Genomic DNA, 15,272 nt, shown 5'->3' with positions numbered 1-15,272 from the left:
AATGAGGGCTTTGACCGGATGTTCCTCCTGCTCTCCCCATCTCTAATCAAGAAAAACTGGAGAGTTAAAACCTCCGATATGTACTGCACTCCGAGCAGTGAGCCCTGCAGTTCGGGGGGGTGGGGTGTGTGTGTGTGTGTTACACAAAAAATCAGCTCTCCCTGCGTGAGCCGGGTAATTGCGGGCTGTCCCGAGCCACCTCGGGGGTCGGCACCGAGCCGGGCGCACCCCGCAGAGGCACGAGCGGCTACGCGAAAGTTGCGCCTGGCTCCGCGCATTCCGCCCCCCCCCCCCCCCGACCCTCCGCTTAGGCGCGACCATTGCGCGCCGCGGGGGCGCCCGCCGCCCCGCCCCGCCCCGCCCCGCCCCGCCCCTCCCCTGGTGCCGCGCCCCGCTCCGCTCCGCACCGCCCCACTCCGCGCGGGGGCGGGGCGCGGGCGCCGTGCCCTCTCCGCGCTTCCCCCGCTGCGGCGCGGCGTTCGCTCCCTCCTTTTTGGGCGGTGGTTGAGGCCGGCGGGAGCGGGGGGCGGTCGGCTGGGCTGGGGAAGCCGGCGGCGGTGGCTGGGAGCCGGTGGATGGCCGGCTGGGCGGCCGCGGCGGGGTAGGGTCGGCGGGGAACGAGGAGCCGCAGCCGGCGGGGAAGGCACGGAGGCGGGGAGCGCCCTGCAGCCCCGCCGCGCCGCAGCCCGGCGGCCGCCAAAGTTGCTCCCCATCCCGAGGGGGAGCCGGGGATCAGGCGGGGCGATGATCTTCCCCAGCAGCAACAGCAGCGCGGCGGGCAGCAGCCGGACCCCGTATCGGAAGCAGGTAAGAGTGGGGCTGGGAGGGGGGGCAGCCTGTGGCTCCCCTACCCCCACTTTCCCTCCTCACTCTCCCCTCCCGAGGAGCGGGGAGAGGAGTGGCGGCTTGCGTGAGTTGCAGTTTACAGCTTGTTAGCTTCTTGAGAGCTGGGATTTACGGAAATAAACTATTTTCCTTTCATTTATTTATTTATTTTTTTAATTTAAAAATTATTTTATTTTTTTCTTCTTCCCTTGCCCCTATCTCCCTCTTAAAATCTGCGCCGTGACCTTGCCGAGTGCCCGGGTGACCTTAGCGGCGGTGCGGTGCGGGGCCGGGGCGGGCGGCTGCCGGCCCTGCTGAGCTCGGCAACAAGTGAGAAAGGGACCCGGTGTTGCAACACGGGCCGCAAGGCGAAACTTGGGGCTGGATGTTTTTGTCTCGACGTGAAATGAGCGAAAGGATCGCGGCGCGTTATTTGTTTCGAACAAACCTCCAAAAAATCCTCCGCCGCGTTTCTGAGTTGCCCCTTCTCCCCCCGCTCCCCCCCCCCCCCCCCCTTGAAGTGCTCAGGGGAAGTCCTGTGACATTTTATAGGCAGACAGATCGCTCTGATAAGCTAGGAGCCCTCGCATCTATGGAGCTGTACTGAAAGAGGTATTTCTTTGTTTGTTTGTTTAGTCGCTGGAAATAAAATAGTTGAAATAGTTGGGTTACAACCTTGCTGAGCCGTTTTCTCTTTAGCTACGCTTTTTGCTCCCCCCCCCTCCCCCCTGAATCGTTGGCATTGATGTTACATTATTTACTGCAAATCGTCTTATTTTTCATGGACTCTTTGATTAAAAAAAAAAAAAAAAAAAAGTAAAAATCTCACTTAAGTTCATCGGAAAGTGTGAAAGTGTGCAGTGTGTTTGTGTGCCAGAGGGTAAATGGAGGAGAGGTCACTGACAAACTCCCGGCTTGACAAAGCATGCCAAAAATACTATGGCAGGCTTCTTTCCAGGTGAGGAAAAATCCTTCTGTGTCTGCTGCTCTTAGCAGCTGAAACAAGTAATTTGATGGGTTCAGTTAGCAATATGGGGGCAGTTGTCCTATTTTGCTTGGGGTCAGAATTCATTAAGGGCAGAAATAGTAGATCGGATCTCACTGCCGTGTGTGCTGGACGGTTTCATAGAGATAATGGGAAAATGGGCTTTGAAAGTTTGAACTCTCAGTGCATTGTTGGGACGGTGTGTGATCTGCGTGGCTAACCTGTGTGACAGCGAGAGTTAGACTGTCATATTTTCTCGAAGCTTAAACAAAAACTGCTTATTTCCTCCTCCCTTATTTTATAGTAATATCTTTTTGCTAAGAATCGCTGGTGTGTTATCTCAGCAACCCTCTGCAGATGCCACCTAGCAGTGCGTGGAGTTATCTTTGTATCTTGTACTCGAACTGTTCAAGTCCCTACATAAAAAAACATGCTTATTGTATGTGCTGGTTTCGGTTTGTTTTTAATAAATGCCCTGGATCCACCCATGCTGACCAGCTTGTCTGGTGCTCCTGCGCACTCTGTAAATAAGCTGATCTATTAGATACTACTTTCTTACTCCACCTGAAAGGTCCATTAATTACAGAAGGCGGTGGGGGGGCCGTGCCGGTGTGTGGGGGTGCTGGGCAGGAGCGGGGGGCAGCGCGGGTGAGGCCTGTGTCTGGCAGGGCCCAGCTTTGCCTGCTGATGGGAGTTTGCCTGCTGGTCTGGAGCAGGCCGATAAGATGCTTCTCTTTTCACAGTGCCCTCCTTAGATTCAAAGAGCTAAAAGGGCCGACTGAATCAGAAAAACAAACAGACCCTTTTTTTCCCAATAGGCAGAGAAAGAAATGAATGCAGGGGTATTATGTGAGCTTAAGACCCTGGGTACCAAAGGTTTCTTTTGTTAGAGTGTAGCCATTCTCTGCTCAAACACTTCCTACATAAGGAGCCAGGGCCTGTGCCTTTCTCCATTTAAGTCCATGGAAAACTCCTATTAACTTCATTTATGTAGACTAAGGTCGTTTAAAGATTGACTTTCTGATCTCCTTTTCACTCAGATTTTACCTGCAGGGGTGCGCTGATGTCAAACAGTGCTAAGGGTGTTAGGAACCTATTTTTTCAACGCTTGGTAATTAAGAATAGTCCAGATTAAGTCTCTGCATGCTCTGTGTAACCCATATTCAGACAATTGAATTATAATCGTGCTTTAGTCTCAGACAGTAGGTACTGTTAGTGTAGAAAAAGTAGTCTGTCATAGTCTCTAAATGGAGAAACTAAATTTCTCATGCTAACAGCACATAATATATGAAGCAGGAAAAAATTTAAATAACTTCAAAAGATTTTTAGTTTCATTTTTAGTAGTTTGTATGTCTCTATTAGTATTGTAACATGTGATATCAGAATAGTGTATAAGCACTTCAGTTTTAGTATATTCCTGTTTCATTTTTGAGAGTCTATAACAGAATCAGGCGAAAACATGAGGGGTTTATTGGTAAAAGGCAAGACAATACTATCCTGATTTATTTTTAAGGTACTGTAATATAATGTGAGATTCTGACTTCTATTTAAAACACTGACAAAATACCAGTTAGCTACAGTAGGTCCAGGGCTTTACCCATACTCTCTTTTTGTTTTTCCAAATAACTTCATTTTGTTTTATAAATGCTTATAGATTAATATTCATAAATGTGCTTATAATATTATGGTTATTATCTGCTGTATCTATTTTGGTTTATAACTCGGGCATGTAGGAACCAGTTGACATCCTCGGTTTTAGGTCAGATTTGATTGGCTCGTCCCTAATCTCTTTCTCTCTTTTAGAGTATTTGTAAGACTACTAAAATATGAGCTCTGAAGTTGTATTTTCAAAAGGATTTCCTGTGTTATGGACAGACAGGCATACTGAAAACACTCCTACCAGGTTTAAAAGTTAAATTTTGCTTAAATGAGTGGCAACTCATCTGAGAATTGGTTTGAAATGCAGATTTGAGTCTACTTAAAGAATGAAAGCCATACAGTATCTGCAGTAATACCCTATGATGATGCTCATGGCGATGCATCCTGTCTGAAAAGGTAGGCATAAGCTAATAGTTTTACTAAGAAGGTTACTCAAAGTATGCAAAGAATGCACATGTGTGCATTCATAATGTGAAAGAAACAGAATGACATACAATATCCTGCTTTATACAGGCTTTCTTAGCTCTCAGTTTGTGTGCACTGAGACAGTGATGATTCTCTGTCCCTCCTCCCACTTTTGTTATTCTCATGCAAATCGGGAGGCACTCCTCCGAAGTAAATATTTCTACACTCTGTAAAATTATCGTAAATGGAAAATTAGGCTTTCTCCTGCCATCTGCTCCTTGAATCTACAGAACTAGTGCAGCTATTTGATTAGGGATTTTAAATCGCTTTGTGCAGGGAGGTTTCTCTGCTCTCAGGTTTCTGGAAGAGGAAGCCAGTTGCAGCTCTGGAGGCCTGGGATGGAGGCGAGCGCGGGTCCCACCTCCCACAGCCTGGGTGCTCAGGAAGCCCCCCTGTGCCTGTGCCTTTTCACAGCTTTGCCCAGGAACAGTGGTTCTTGTTAACGTTTTGATGAGTGTAATGTTTATCTCGCCAGTGGAAGGAGATTTACATAGTTTGCTGCTTTCAAGCAGATTAACTGGGTGTAGCTGCACGTGAGGAATTTAACACTGATTTGGTGTTTGGCCTGTGTAAGGAGAGACATACAAAGCTTTTGATTAAGCTTTTCATGCAGCTCTGTTAACATCAGTGCGGTGTTCCAGGTTGGGTTTTGTTAAAAGTTGGAGATCAAGGTGGGTTTCTAATGATGCTTAAATGAAAAAAAAACTTTTGCCAATCTTAGCCTAAAAATGAAGATTAGCTTTTCACTCAGTGTATATGTTTAGCGTGTCAAGGAGCTACACCTGTAATCCTACTTTATTGTTTCCCTGTTGGCGCTGTGTGTGGTGTCTGTGTGTGTGAGAAGGAACCTCATTAAACTTGTAAGACCTGGGCATGGTCATAACTCAAAACATGCAGCTCCACAGAGCAGTCTGTGACCAGACCGATTTGACATTACACCTCTCCTGTGCATACATGCTGCAGAGTCGGGAGGCTGAGGAGCCTGAGAATGAACAGATATCTTTTGTTACCTAAATAAGTGGAATTAGTTTATTTTTGTTTCTCTCAGAACTATCAGAATTATGGAATTTTGTATCATTGGCTTGTGATGAGATTGTCTATTTCCCTTTATTTATACTATGTTAAAGGGTCTACCTGGATTTAACAAGACTTAACTCTTATATTAAGTAGCAGCTATTTTGAATTTAAGTGCATCTGTAGGATTGATTGTGAAGTTTTACTTTGTTCTCAAGGGAGCAAAACTGCTCAGTCAGTGGGTTTCTATACTTGTAACACAAAGTGAATGAAAGAAATAAAAGGAAGCACCTTATCTTGTCAGGCATGATGTTATAGATCATGAAAAGTGATATGATTGTCTTGTCTGTATTTAGCAATTTGGAGTTTTTGTTTAGTATTTCTAACAGGGTGAACAATATATTTTTATCTCTTTGGAACTGTTATTGTTGAAAGGATGAGTCTTTGCTTCACATGGAAGGGAAAATAGAAGGCCGTGTTTTCAACATCTGCTGTTTTGTTTTGGGTTGTTTTTTTTTTTTTTTTCCTGAAACTTGCAACTGTTAGAAAAAAATTTGCTTGAGTTAACACATTTCAGAAGGGTTAGATTCTTTAAACTAGGATTACAGGCAGGGAGGAGAGGAGAAGGAAGGAAGGGAGGGGAAAATCCTTTCCTGTGAGCTTGAGATGGCTCCCAAAACATCTGCGCAGTGCTACAACCAAGTAAATAAAAATAATGGTTGTTTGGCATGATAGCTGTTTTGGTTTGGATTTTTTTTTTTTCTTTCTCCCTATCTCCAAGGCCTTCATTAAATTTGATCTTTGCTTGTTGCATGAGATGGTATATAACAAAAGTCAGTGGATAATAGGAACTTTTTTTACTGGCTTTCCCTCATGGCTCTGTTTCCAGCTTCTTTTTTTCTCTGTTTCTGTGTCAGATTATTTTAAAAATAGCTTATTTTGGGGATCCTGTGAAGGCTGTTGTCATAATGAAGAGGTACATGGAGGTGTTTTGATATTGGATGAAATGTATTGGTCAGAAATTTTCTAGAAAGCCAGTAGAACCACATTTAAATGCTCTCAGAAACCTTGTTGAAGTAATTGTTACTACTTTGCATACGTTTCAGAATTGCAGTGTACTGTGGTAATTATAACAGCCCTGCAGAAGCCACTGTATTTGCAGCTTCCTGATGCAACAGGAAGGGGAAGGGATGAGTTACAAATAGAGGAGAAATGGGGGTGGTGGTGATGTGGAACCATGGGTTATGATAAGCACAATCCTCCTAACCCAGCAATTTAGGAAGCACACACAACCAAAAAAAAAATAATCATGTGCTGTAGGGGCTGGTTACTGTGATTAGTACAAGTTTAGTTTTGTTTTCAAGAGACTGTAGTTAAAGCAGTGTAGTTGCAACTGTATATTGACCCACAAAGTAGTTTTAAACTGCAGGTTGAAATAATTGAATGCTGGTGAGGGATGGCTTTAAACACATTCAAGATGAACTGGGTTTGTGTCAGTTTGAGTTAGTTTATAGCAGTTTAAATTTAGTAACATTTATTGCAGTTAATGTAAATTGATTTTGAACAATAAAACTATACCAATTTTAAAGTCTTACTCATGCACTAAGGTGCACTGACTTAAATATCACGTTTTAAAGTGTTATAAGCTCTTCAAAACAAATACAGTTACAACACTTCAAAACTGTCTTTTTCTGCATTTATGATGTAGTATAAGAATAGATCAGCTCTATGGTCTGTTGTAAAATAAAAGCTGGTAATTACAGATACGTAGAAATATATAATACCTTTTTGTTCCTGTGTCTTCATAAAAGCAGTGTTGTTCACTTAAACATAATAGTTTAGGAAATCACTGGTGTGTGTCTTATTTGTTTAAAGTATTCTGCTTTAGAAAAATGATGTGTCAGAGTGGGTGTTTTGATTTTACTTACTTGGTTGGTAGAACTGCAAAACTCTGTGAGGTTGCAGTGGAAACAAATAATGCATTGTTCTGGGGAGCCTTGTTTGGGCTTAATTTTCTTTGGTTGAAGAACAACAGAAAGAGCAGGGCAAGGTGAGCATCAGGCTTAGTCTAGCCTGACATCTACCTGTTTTTGAAACAAAATGCTTCTTTACAGCAACTAAATACATGTAACTTTTTATTTCATCATTGATTCTGATTCTTGACAGTGTTGCTTATTGGCAATGGCACTTTCACACCTTATTCTAAGTGTTCTTTCTGTTTCTCTACTTAGACAAGGCAGTTTATTTCTTTCCTTACCTGCTATTGTTTTCTGTTCTTTAATATTTGACTCTCCTCTACCATATGGTGCTTTGCTTCAAGAAAGTGGAAACATGACTCCATAAGTTAACTACAGCTCATATATTCTGTCATCTGGGTGCTATGGCATAACAATGTTAGAATTCAGTCCGATGTACATGTGTGGCAGTTCCACTTTTAGTGTGCTTGGGGAGTGAAATCCAGGATTCAGGTATGAGTTTGGGTGAGTGTTACAGGGAGCTTTTCTCCGGATTGCTAGTCCCTTCAGGGCACTACTTCTTTTATGCCTGAGGTCCCAGGAAGGCTGCTGCGGTTTAGTGGGGGAGTATCCAGTTATTATTGACAATCTGAAGCAATGTTTGTAGATGATTGACTCTTCCGAGGTGATTCAGAATCCTGTTTTAGGGTTTATTTGACCCACAGGAAGATTACCAGGTTATGCTTGTGCTACTGCAACAATCTAACATCACTCAAAACACCAGACAGGCAAGGGTAAAATAAAATTAAGATCCTTGTTTACAAATGCACAAACACACACATAAAAGTCTTAAAACTGAGGAATGGTGCGGGGGGGGGGGGGCATACAACAAACCAAAAAACCCCTGCCAAAATAGTGGTACAGGACCTGAAAGTTTCCTTTACCTTGTATGCAGCCCTGTGGCAGAAGACCTCCAGTCTTCCCAGGGAGACTGTTTATTGTGCAACCCTGTTGCCTCCGGTTATGTTCAGAGAAGATACTCTGATTTAAGGGCTCTGTATTTACTTTTATGCTTAACCCATTTGGCGGGTAAGGGGTAGAGGTTTCTTTCTAAGTCGGTGATGCCTCTTTCACTCAGCCTTCCTTCACCAGACCATAGGTTGTCTTTTCCTGCTTTGGAAGTAGTGATGTCTCTTGGGCATCACCAGGTGCAATGCTGCCTGCCCAGGCTTTGGGGTGCTCTTCAGCTAAGCACTAAAGATGTGGTTGGTGTGTTGCAAAGGAGATTTCATGCTGTGATGGATGAATTTCAAGGCTCGTGTAGTTTTTCTTTCTCTTCTGCCTAGATGTATAATTTGCTAATGATGCTTTAAACAGTTGTGTAACAGATTTTTCTCAGGGCTACTGTTGGAGTGGGGGAGACCCTGTTATTCCAGCCGCTGCAGGTGGCTGGCAGCTATGTAGCCTGTGTGCCCATCTTCGAGGATGGCCATGGTGACCCATTTTGAACCATTTGTGTTGCTACACGCTTATATTTGTTCTGGCTTAGTTTAGCTATTCACTTAGCAAAGGTTTTAAATAGCCTATTGCAACATCAAACTCTTTATGTAGCGTAGAAGTAATATGCAGAACAAATTTGTGTTCACTTGGCCCACTGCGGCTGTGCTGTGGGTGAGGAGGGACGGAGCGGGTGTGCTGTGCATCTGTGAATGGATTGCTTGGCCAGGAACATGCTTCCTGCAAGCCCGGGAAGGCAGCACCCGTACCCGATAAACCTGGGCTTCGGCAGTGCCTGGCACACACTTCCACAGACTTCTGTCCGGTATGAAAGCAACCACCAGCAGGACAAGATTCTTTGAAGTGTTTAGTGGTTTGTCTTCCAGATGAGTTCAAGAAGAGTTCTAAAAATGTGGGCCTGAATTTTAAGACTGTTGCTTATGCCAGTGCATATTTACATACCCAGTGGTGCCACTGCCTGTGGTGAGACTACTGCCATGAATAAGTGCTTATTGAGATGGAGAACCGGAAGACTTTTGAATTTCCCCAGTGAGAAACCTGAGATGAATAGTTGGTGTATCCTAGCGTTGGTATGAGACTGACATTCAGCAGAAGCAAACGGTATTTAAATTGCTTTAATATTATTCTCTCCAATCTACTTGGCTTACATGATCCTTGTTATGACAGTACTTGTGCTTATTTAAAAATACTTCTGTGTAATTTGGGAAAAAACAGTTGAGTTGGGTATTAAATACAACTGCTTAGCTACTAACCTTTGAAACAGGGACAGTTTTTGGCTTTTCTTCAGCTTTCCAGGAGATGTATCTCTGAATGCTGCCTGTGAGAAATGCTTATAAAATTGGATTTAAAATACATGATTTCTGCAGTGTTTAACTTAAACAAAAAGATAAATAACAACTATTCCTTTATTGTCTTAGGGCAACAATGCTTCCAATGCACACTTATACATGTATATATTACAGAATTAGGGACAACTTTTGAAAGGAGAAAACTGGCAGTATCCCACAGTACTGAGGAGCTGTAGAGCATGTTTAAAAGCTTTAGTAATTTTTATGGTGAAGCATACCAAGATGTAATTCACTGTGTATAATTTTGGTTGGTTAAAGGTGCTAGTGAAATTCAGGGCACACCATGGCACCAACAGAAGAATGCAGTGGCTTTTTGACTGTCTGAAGAGCCCTAGGACTTGCCTCCATTCTCAGTAACAATATTCCATGATCCTATGAAGGAGAATGCAAGGTAGAAATGGTTAAGGAAGTAATTAATTTTTTTCAGCATTATGTTCATATTTTAATTGCTGTAGTGGGAAAATTAGGTTAGCTTTTGAACCAGACTTTGCCATATTGCCAACAGACATACTCTTCTTAGATCTGTCAGGTGTGGAGTGTCATGGTCTCAGGAAAGCCACTAAGGGCTGAAGACTGTCTTGGTCGTTAGAAAAGGCGCTTTGGCGTTTCACGTAACCGTTCTTTACATATTCTGAAGAGTTGTTGGTAATTCCCTGCTCTGAAGCTTCTGACCATTTTGTGCTTTCTGTTTTAATGTTTCACTTGCAACATTATTGTTTTTAGTATTATTAATGTATGGTTTTGTATTCCAATATATAAGATGATGGAATGAAAGATCTAGCCTATCTACATGTTTTATCCTTCTGTGAAGAGTTATTTTTTTTGGTGTGACACTTCTCTGGTGACCCTCTTTCAAAATTACTAAATCCTCAGAACTGGTTTCCATCTCCACCTTCTTCCTCACTTGAAATAAGTTCTGTGTTGAGTCATTGTCTTGGGTGATAATAGAAGTCCCAGGTCAGCCACACCTATAAAGTTTATTCAAGGACAGAACAGGGATTAAGATGGTGACATGAAGTTCAAGTTGTTCTGTCAATAATACTTGTTATAATCTTAGGTAAATTTTTAGTTTTTGTTCTTCAAAAGGTATTTGTTAATAGTAGTTTCCTACCTCCTATAGATATTATACAGAAATGTACTGACATCTGGAAGTGGGTCAGATATTACAGCAATTAGGACTAAATATATATATACATACATCTATATATGTATCTGTGCATGTATATGTTTAAGTGCGTTCCCTAAAGCTCAGGATAGAGCAGATTTTTCAGAATGATAAAACTTTATGTTCAAATTCTGCCTGTCATTTACTGTGCGAGTAGTTTCTTTACAGTTTATGGGCATGCTCATGTGAATATTATTATTATTGATCTTTCCAGATTAATAACAATGGCAGAGTTCATTTTGGCAAGAAACTGGACTGATAAAACTATGTAGAACTGTAGTTTTAGAAAGTAGATGTTGTTTTTCTGTTAGCAATAGTGGTCTTTATTTCTAGACAGAATTTTAGTGTGCAGAAAGGCAGAGTTCAACTATTAAAATATTTCTCAGAACATGAATAACTCTGAAGTTCTGTGGCCTAGATTTTGCATAATTTTTATATAGATAGCTTTAGTGGTTTTGTGGCCTTATCTTTCCTACTAAATTAACTCCTTGTTTTTTTTTTTTTTTTTTTTTTTTTTTCCTCCTCTGGGAAGTCTTTATTCCAATATTCTGTTGTCCCATTTTAATTTTGAAATCCAATCAAATTGCATAAATTGAAATATTTGGCTTATTCTTTTAGGAAATGCAATTCATGGTCTTTCAACCTCAATTTAATGTGACTGTAGCAAACTAATAATGACTTACAAGACTATTAGTGTTAAACATCCAATGGTTGCACAGACTGATAAACTGGAAAGGTTAGGATTGCTGCTAAGAAAAGTGGAGCTGAATGTTCTTATTAAAAATATAATTCCTTAAAATTGCCTGCAATTTGACAAACCTGAAAGCAGTTGCTCAGGACTGTGGTTGTGCAGTAAGTAGAGGTAAGTGATTAATTTATCTTAAAACGTTAGCCATTAGCTGAGCAGATTCTCTTTCACTTCAGTATTTTTCTTTATCTGTTATCTGTAACTTTCTGATGTGCTCAGAGGTATGATTCCTCAGCTGAATTCTTGTACCAAGAACATGACTAAAGCTGTGGATGGCCTGGAGTCTGTGCCCAAATGAAGTGGTTTGTTCCTGACTAGTGTTTGACACGGTGTTCATCATCTCTAGCCATACACAGCACCAGGCATGGTTTAAGGGAAATGTCCCTTCCCCTCCAGAGATGGAGGCTGTTCCCCAGGTGCTGCACGGCCTGCTGAATGCATTGGTGGCAGCTGTAAGTGCTACTTGTATCACTTCTGCGGTTTTAGCTATAACTGTTTATATGTCTGAGTTAGACTCTTATCTATGCTGCTGGGACCAGTTCATCTTGGCAGCTGAATTCCTCATATATTTAAAGTGTTGTATTAGCAGTACATCTGGAAGCTTTCCTAGGTGTTATCTAATTCTTGTATTTTTTAATTTCAGAATTAACAATGATCTGTAGTGTCTATGAAAATGATTCATTGTGCAGTCAGACATTCACCCCAGCAGCTATTTGGAGTGTTGCTTCCTTTAACTTTTAAGATGTACTGTAGAGCAGCATCCTGCATTTATTCAGCATACTGCTGCTAAACATTTGTAACTTAACTTCAGAACTAAGTTTCTGGATGTAAAAGCAATCATTAGTTATCATGCACTGTGAAATCATCAACATCATAATTTTAGAATAAGTCATATCATGTTGCTTGAGTTTCAAACATCTGAATGATATTCTTAACCACTTAAAACCATTTTTGACTCAGAATTAAAAATCTTAGAGTTAAAAACTAGCTGCATGAGTTAAAACTGTAGTTTACAAAAAAAAAAAAAGTTTTATCTCTTGGTTCAAACCAAGAGTGAAGTTTGAAATTAGAAGACAAAATGTGAGGGAAATTGATGAGTACTGGTGAAGTGAGTTAGATTAGTTCTTCTATTTGTATTACTCAAATAAAAATTCCAGATTTCAAGAAGAACAGGAAATGATAAATAAAACAGGCATAAGTATACATGTTTTTTGGAAGTGAATGCATAAGGATTTTGGGAAAGATTGTAATTTGTAAAGAGAAAATAGCATGTTTTCAGCAGTCAGAAGGTATTGGATCTAATAAGTGATAAGCATCTGGCAAAACATCATCAGTTAGAGAATGAGCAAAAACTGACTTGAGTTTGTTTCAGATAAGGTTACAAGGAAAATCTGACCCTAAGGCCAGAGCAGCATTGCTGTGTGTGGTATGTGCACAGGTTTTCACCGAAGTCTTAACAGACAGGTTTGAGCATGCTGCTCTTTGCCTTACTTGTAAGGCTTAGTTAGATGTAGGTACCACGTGTACTTGCTGCAGTTGTCCTGGTCTGTATATATAAAACCAAAGTTGTTTTAATTCCCGATTGTTTGATAGCCTAATTCTATTTTGTTACTACTTTAATGAGTTGGCACCTACGGTAAAAGAGCAGTCTGAACTACCTTTTTTTTTCCCCCTTATTATTATTTTTTCCTTTTGTTTTTAACAACGAGGAGGAAAGAACAGCTGTGAGGGCAGGGCTGCTGCTTTTGGCAGTAGTGCCAGCTCAAGCTATTCCTTGAACTGCCTTCTCAGTTTGTGGGTCCACAGTTTCCTTAGCTTGCCATCACTCATGTATCTCCCTCATTCCTGTTGCTGTACCTTCTGGTTTCTCTCGTGCTTGTGTCTCTGGGGCAATCCAGATCACAGAGCTGGTCAAGCTGAGATGCACTGGGCCAGCGATGGCCTCCATCGCACTTTGGTCTTCTGAGCCAAACTGACAGGAAGGTTGGCTTGAAAGCAGAGCTGCCAACAGGGCCAGCAGTGTCATCTTTGTTTTTTATTTGGTCCTGCACCAAGGCCAGATTATCAGACCAGATGATCTAACCACCAGTGTTAAAGCTTTTCAGACTTACACTGCCCTTTTTCCTATCTGCACATCCTAGATCTCTCAAAGTGCAGTTTCTACCTCACAACTTTATCAGAAGTTGACTTTCCATGTTAAAACACCCTATCTATAGTGTTTGAAAGATTTTGGTTTTCTGTGCTGTTCTTAGTTGATCCAATGTAATGTTCAAGCCATTGAAGGACAGTACAGACACATCCCTAAAGTGCAACTAAACATCTACTGGGGAGCTCCACCAGGAGTTACCTACCCTTGGAAATCTTGCCCTAGTTTTAATGGATGAATCTTCAGTTTTAACCTTGCCTACCTTTACAACTTCTAGAATTTCATCCTACTGAAAGAATACTGATTTCCTTATTTGTAAAGAGAAGCAAACTGCTATCTATAAAAGGAGACTCGTGCTGGATTTTACTATGCTGATTTTAGCAAACTTCTTGCTATGTTTCATTAAGTTCCCAGAGTTGTTGTGTTCACAATATTGTGGTGAACTGACTTAAGGTATGAAAGGACTTCTCATCTGTGCACCCTTGATCACTTGCATTTAGGAAAATATTTACATTTTTAATAACTTTGCATAAAGAGTATTAGATTTACTAATTCGTTAGATTCCCTAACTACTACTCTTAAATTAAATGTGTCATGCTACTATTTGTTATGGCTTAAAACTCAGAGTTCACACAGAGATCACTTTAAATCGGTCTTCAGCAACTTTGTCCTTTAAACAGACTTTTAAAATCAACTTCTCTGGGCCATGGAGGTAGATGTGCAGCTTGATCTGCTTTCCTCAACCAACAACAGAATAGTTTTGATAGAAACAGCCTGGATCTGTTGAGACTAATGTGGAGCAAATGCTAACAAGCCCTGCTTGATCCAAGTTGGATGGGATTAAATAGTAATTGTACTATACGAAGCATTGTGTTCTGGAGTGTCTTAATCCCTGTTTCCTCAAATGGTGCTGGAAGAGTGATCTATCCATTAAGTATGCGGATAATGAAACAAGTGAAATGTATATTAATGTAACATCTGAAACTATCCTTAAAGAAACAAAGTAAAGGCTCTTTTTTTACTCTTGTGCATAAAAAATGTCTAGGTGGAGAGGGAGATAATCACCAAGAGGGCATAATCACCAAGTAGTATGAAATGCAAAAGGTATAGTGACTGGAAATGTAAGAAGAAAATGCTTCCCTCTAACTTCCAGGAAGCTAAACCAAGCTACAGTTGCAGGTTTGGAATTTGGAGATGTCTAGAGGCAAAAATTATGACTTCCTTGTCTTTTCGAGGAGAAGATTGTCCAAATGTCATTGTTTTCCTTGTATTCTTCATAGCACATAGTTTCAAGAAAGCAGGTCATAAAAACTTGTGTAAGGAAAAAGTACAAAGTGTGTGATACTGTCTTAGTCCTCAGTGTTCAAACAACCTGTAGTTCAAGATTTCAGTAGATGGGATACACAAATCTAAAAGAACATAGGCATAACTGCTTTATGTGTGTATATTCACACACACACTTTTTAAGGACAGAAGGGCAGAATGGTGATAACAAATCATAGAAGCATTCATAGTTTCTTGCTGCTTGTCAAGCTACATTTTCTGCTGTGTTTCCTGATCAGCTGTGGCCATCTGTACCATCTTAGCAGCATTTTCTGAAGTAATAGCAGCCACAGGATAAGTGATGTTTGCTATCTATCTGAACTGTTCATCAGCCGGATGAGCTGTTCTTGTTTCTGTCATTCCTAGGAGTTAAACATAGCTGCTTTCATCATGCTAAACTGATTGTAATTTGTCCTGCGGCTCCTGTGCATGGGTAAATCTCCACGTGCTACGTAAGAGAAAGTTGTGCAAATTGTTCTGGGCACAACAGACCACTCCTTTTTTTTCCCAAAGAGCAGAGGGTATCCTGTGTGTGACTGTGTATTATGTCATAGATCTGTAGAAAATGGACTTTTTATGCCACTTATACTGAATATGCCATAGTGAACGTTTGGCCAAAAA

At 41.2% G+C, this 15,272-nt stretch overlaps 1 protein-coding gene across 4 annotated transcripts in view; it reads left to right on the top strand.

Annotated features, from left to right (window-relative positions):
- RBMS1 (RNA binding motif single stranded interacting protein 1) overlaps positions 1-15,272 on the top strand; it is a 148,251-nt gene that overhangs the window by 54,246 nt on the left and 78,733 nt on the right. The window contains exon 1 of one of the 4 annotated variants that reach the window (XM_042783823.1): positions 464-807. The exons of the other annotated variants lie outside the window; for them this stretch is intronic. Within the exon in view, the coding sequence (XP_042639757.1) occupies positions 745-807 (63 nt within the window). The 5' untranslated portion in view covers positions 464-744. Of the gene's footprint in view, positions 1-463; positions 808-15,272 lie in introns of those variants that run through there. 4 annotated transcript variants of the gene reach the window in all.

Source organism: Tyto alba, unplaced genomic scaffold, assembly GCF_018691265.1.
Source record: "Tyto alba isolate M040663 unplaced genomic scaffold, T.alba_DEE_v4.0 Super-Scaffold_7, whole genome shotgun sequence".
Taxonomy (NCBI): domain Eukaryota; kingdom Metazoa; phylum Chordata; class Aves; order Strigiformes; family Tytonidae; genus Tyto; species Tyto alba.
The sequence above is the reverse complement of the archived record's forward strand: the minus strand, read 5'-3'. Positions and strand labels throughout refer to the sequence as shown.